At 45.9% G+C, this 5,454-nt stretch overlaps 1 protein-coding gene across 1 annotated transcript in view; it reads right to left on the bottom strand.

Moving 5' to 3' along the window:
• Positions 1-3,039: 3,039 nt before the first annotated feature.
• Positions 3,040-5,454, bottom strand: part of T265_14879 (hypothetical protein) — a gene marked incomplete at both ends in the record, with an annotated part of 5,152 nt that continues 2,737 nt past the window's right edge. The window contains 3 exons of the mRNA XM_009175643.1: positions 3,040-3,222; positions 3,314-3,590; positions 4,580-4,683. Coding sequence (XP_009173907.1) covers positions 3,042-3,222; positions 3,314-3,590; positions 4,580-4,683 — 562 coding nt within the window. The remainder of the gene's footprint in view (positions 3,223-3,313; positions 3,591-4,579; positions 4,684-5,454) is intronic.

Below are 5,454 nucleotides of genomic sequence, written 5' to 3'. Positions count from 1 at the left end.
TGGCTGGAGACGTTGCAAGAAATGGCGGCTAATCGATGTCAGTGGCGTTCTTGCTGTCAGTTTCTTTCCATATTGTCTGATTGAGCGGTTGGAGGTCTAGGCACCTCAGTATGCTTGACATAGGCCAGCACTAGGTCCCCTCCCTCACCCACTCTTTTCTCTTCTCTGTAGGGCTTTTAATACAATTATATATACATATATATATATATATATATATATATAACTAAACGAACCTTATGGTTGTACGGCAGTGAAGCATCAGTGGCAACACTGATGTTGCTGTCTTTGATGATGATGATGATGGTGATGCCGCATTAAAGCTGCCTGTTCACCAAACTCCCTCTTTTGATAATCTCATTGTGCATCTGATGGTCTTAGCCAGTTCCAGCTATACTCAGATATCGGCGGTCAGCCACCTGAAGGTGTTTCAGATCTTCCATTCGAATCGTTCAAGTCTCGCAACCGTACAACAATACTGCCTGTGTCATACTCTTATGAAGAAGTTATTCGAGAACAGACGAAATGCCATTTTGATGCCACAAGTGGCACGCATCTGCAGGCGTAATTCTGACCATTGAGGTTCGTGTGTTGACTACTGTTTGAGTTAATGCAACTTCCCTTGTCACTCCGAATTCCTAGAGGCATGGTCAAAGACTGTAAATCTCGCAACATGACCTTGTGCTTTGTGAATGCAAAACATGCTGAAGGACTAGATGACCTTGTCTAGTCTTTCCAGTAATGTTTGTGTTTCCTGCTTTTTTCCAAAAGTGGGAATACTCGCCGCCTATTCCAGGTTGACAAGTTTCTTGCTCAGGGATTCTGAACACCGGATTTTCGAAGGACTTACAGTGCTCCCCCATTACGTCATCACTGACAAAACTAAGCGGAAATGGAGATGTGGACATCATTGTCGGACACCAGTGCTTGTAAAAAAGCTTCGGGAGAGCTCCCCATGCACTCTTGCGGAAAACAGGTATGTGAGTACAAGAATCGAATACAGTCGTGACGTGAAGGAATACTGAAATTGTTGGGCACATATATACCTATCGTTGCTCTAACACTTAACGAAGTGTTCACACAGCCCGTTGCCGTGCGCAACTCTACTTGATCTTCTCTCTCCTCTTCGCGTGCCTTCATCAGACGACGTAAAGTATCCAACGCAAAGAGTCCAGCTACAATGGGTGTCTCTTGTAATTTTGTAATTCTTTTGTAATTGCCACGCTCTGTGTGCTTGAGTGGGCCACAGGCGAAATTCCCAGCGCTGTGCAAAGAGGTGACAAACTGTCCAGTTTGATTCTTTTGTAATTGCCACGCTCTGTGTGCTTGAGTGGGCCACAGGCGAAATTCCCAGCGCTGTGCAAAGAGGTGACAAACTCGTCCAGTTTGACTTTACATCTGACAGTAAGGCATTTGGAAAAGACTCTAGAAGACGGTTCTGGTAAATTCGTCCAACATCCGGATCTGCCAGTCCTTGAGTTGCCAAGCGATTTGTCCTTGCCTTACGCGGTCCTGGAAAGCTTAGGGAGAAGCACGTGGTCGGAATCCACAAATGTGTTCCAAAACGATCGGCAGTCAGTCATTGATGCGCGCCATTGGTAACTGATGGCAATGTGGTCGATTTGAGTTTGTGACCGGCATGTCGTCGGAGGACACGGTGTGGCCAGAGGATCGGCTATTTCGGAAGTTGGTACTGCATAAAAACAGCCTTCCATCAGTACATAGTTGTAGCAATCCTCCCCCATCGTAGTGCGTACCGAGTTTAATCCATGTCGACCTCCTAATTCAGTCTCAGATACACTCAAACTTCCCATTTATGCATTTATATCTCCGGCAGACAGACAGCGATTAGCTTCCCGCTTGTGAGACTTCTTCATGGACGTTGCCAGATGAACCCCACAGGGGCGACTCTCAACAGGTATCTAACCAAGCAAGGATACTTCCGCCCGTTGACTAAGGATGATACCAACCCCTGCACATCTTGCTGCTGCAGCCTCTGGATCGCCAGACATGCGTAGCCGGAAGTGAGTAGAGATTGATGGGGCGGTAAGTTCACTCACTGTTCTTGTATATTGAAGGAAGGTCCGTGGTTCAAACCCGACTTCTGTCTCTCGAGCTCCCCTGCCTAGGCTTGGGCAACCAGGTGGTGTTCCAGTCCTCGTGCTTTCTTCGGGTCGCATAGCAGCTAAGCACCGGAGGGGTGCTACAGCTGAACAATCAATCACGACCACGTAATTGAGTTATAGATGCGCTAAGCCTGCCCACTTGTGCATTCACATCTCCGCCAACCACGACATCTGAGCGTTTAGCTAAAAGCGAAAAGACATCAGTGGGGCGTAATGATTGTCTTTGTTGGTGTCAGAGCTATGGTCAGCTGGGGCGTAAGCAGACACGGCAAACGGATATCGGTCAACCTCCCCTTGTAAGACTCCTTCACAGATGCTGCCAGACGAACCGCACACAGACGACCGTCAATGGGTATTCGGTCAGTCAATGATCTTTCCACGCGGTGACTCACGATGATATCACCCTCTGCATATCCAGCCGTAGCAGCCACTGGATCACAAACGGTGCGTTGCTAGAAGCGAGTGGAGACTGATGGGGCGGTTAGCTAAACCGCTGTCCTTGTATCTTGAATTCTCGGTTCTGAGACACAGCACACATCAATACCAAGTGAGTTTAGTGTGAGAGCAAGTGCAGCGTGTTGTTCTGCTTGCTCCAGAGTGCGGACATTGAAGGCGGTCAGATAGACTGGGTGTCAAAGCTTGAAGATTGATTTAGAGGTAACTGAGGATATCGGCGCCATGTGACGAGCAGATTCTGCACGCAAAACCGGTGCATGACGAACGGAGTCATCAGTCCTAAGTGCTGGGCCCACAAAAGGAGAGTTATCAATGAGGTGGGTTGAGGTAGGAGAAAAAGTATGTGAAAGAAAAAGAAGGGAGGCGTCATCAGCCTGTTTTCGCTTACGCGCCCTGCTGTATGCAGCGAGTAAGGCGACTCGACTGATGGCACCAGGCGACGGCCGATGTGGCATGAGTTTACTTGTATGTGCGCAGTTCATGGTTGTACGTTGGCTGGGATACTGTCAGGGTGCCCATACCTAGACAGGAGTAGGTATACTTTGTGTGGGTGTACTTAGTAGGTTTCTTTCGCAGGACGACCAGAGAACTTCTCAATGTCCAGGTGAGGTGTGCGCATCGTACGCGCCTTTGGAGAGTGCGGCTTGAAGCAGCTACGAAAAAGCGCGTGATCCGAATCTATATAGGTGTTCCAGTACGGGCGACAATCAGTAGTTGACGCACGCCAGTGTCACTTTTGGAAGTTGGCTCGAGTGCGTGAAGCACCATGCGACCAAGCGGCTTTGGTTGATTCGAAGGTTAGCACTCCGCACCAACAGCACGTAGTTAGCACATAACTGCTACAGATATTCGCCGTTGTCCACCGTCTCACTTCCAGTCCAAGATGACCACCTAAGCGAGCCTCATCAACGATAAGTCTGCCTACTTGCGCATTCATACCCCCTATCAACCGCCACAATATCTGAGTTCTTAGCATGCCGCAAACAGGTACCAAAGCGTCACCCCTCCTTACTTTCGGAGAACTCTTTCCTCTTCTTTTTCCGAACTGCCAAACTTTGGAACTACCTATCACTTAGCGTATCATATCCTTAAAATCTTCAACCTTTCATGCTTCTTATTAACGTGCATTTCAACAAACCATTCTAGTTACTCCATGCTTTTCTGTCGTCTAGTTTTTATCACTTTTTGTGCCAAAATTCTCTTTTAATGAGTCCTTTGTTCCTCTGTAGTTAACATTCACATGTGACAAGAAGCTATACTGTTTTGCTCAACAAATGGATATACCATTGTTTATAGGTTTTCGATGAGTAACAATGGCGAACTCACGGAAAGTTCCTCGTCATCGCACGAGGCTAAGCTGGAGGGTTTAGGTGAAGTATCAAGCTCGAATAAATGGGGTCGCCGCGGGTAGGTTCTACTACGTTTTAATTTGTTTTCGATTTCGAATTTACTTGTTTGTTCAGATACAAGTTTTACCTCAAGAATAGTTATTTTAGGGCATGAACTTATTAAAGTCAGTTACTCTCTCAGATGATCTAATTGTATCTCAGTGTTGATCTAAGTGTTTCAGCCTATCGAATTTTCGTATGGTCCCCTAAATAATGGCGGCACCATAGCGGAACTTGGAAAACGAACGTTTTACGTGCCAGCGTGAATAAACTAGCACGTAACAAACAACCCGCACAAATGGCAGCAGACCAAAATACGAGTTTGTTGAACACATCTTTCGTACCACTCACAGGTGGGTACCGCCGACCCAATGAGTTTAGTATGACTTCAAAGTAGAATAACTGCAGCAGTCGGTATGGTGATTTGCTGTGTATATGCTGACCGATACTAGTTGGTTGTCGATCCAGCAGTGGATAAAGATGATCTCTATCTATCTGGTTATCGGTCCAGCAGTACAAGAATTTCTATGACGTTCTTAGCAACTATCCATGCTCCATTGGCAATTCAAATCTCTCTTATTCATCATAATCATCATTGTCAGCTGTAATAACCGCGTATTCGTCGTACAGTGATTGCAGCTGCCGCAGTTTCGTTCACCGATGATTTGGGGGTGGTGGTGGTGGTAAGTAGCTCTCTTATTAAGAAGTACCAGCTTCTGAAATGTACTTTCATCTAGTGGTTTCATTTAGGTCTATAGTCTAGTGTGATCGAAACTATCCCTAAACTGTTTGGTTATACGCTTAGCTGTGGTAGATGAATTTCTTTTGTGATGTTTATCACTGTGCAAATGAAGTGAGCAATGTCGCAACATTTCAGTTTGCGTGTGTGCACTTACAAGTGCGCATGTTTTGGCCTTCAGCATATCATGCTATAGATCTAAAGCATGTCTATCGGAATCTTACGCCGTCTGGATATAAATCAGGATCCGCCTATGGGTATTTAGATTTCTGTGCTCAGCGTAGGAAGACATACTTTCGGACATCCTAGTTTCACATCAATACTTGAGATTCTCATCAAGCAAACTGTAGAACTTGACCTTCGGGTTTCCAGGGGAACATTTTTTAATGCCATTCGTTCGCCCTCGTGGAATGGCGCCAAACAGATGCTGAGAAAAACTATAAATTTTGGTTCAATTTCTGGAGTTGTACATCAGTCATCACCTGGCCTCTTCCTATCGGCTATAAATAACTATGTAGAAGGAAGTTTCGGTTGCTAGATGTTTTTCTTCAACCGATTATTGTGACGCTTATCTTACATGCGGATGAGCAAGGAAATATAAAATGCAATGAAGCTGATACATTGAAAGCAGTCCACGTAGTTGTTTTCGTTTTCATCCTGTCCACAATAATTATTTGGCTTGTCCACCTTCGTTTTCTTCATTACGGAATAGGTCGCCTGATCGGAAGGTGTGTTAGATCGGAAGAGC

The sequence above is a fragment of the Opisthorchis viverrini genome (assembly GCF_000715545.1).
Source record: "Opisthorchis viverrini unplaced genomic scaffold opera_v5_283, whole genome shotgun sequence".
NCBI classification, from domain to species: Eukaryota; Metazoa; Platyhelminthes; class Trematoda; order Opisthorchiida; family Opisthorchiidae; genus Opisthorchis; species Opisthorchis viverrini.
This window is presented reverse-complemented; position numbering and strand designations above follow the sequence as displayed.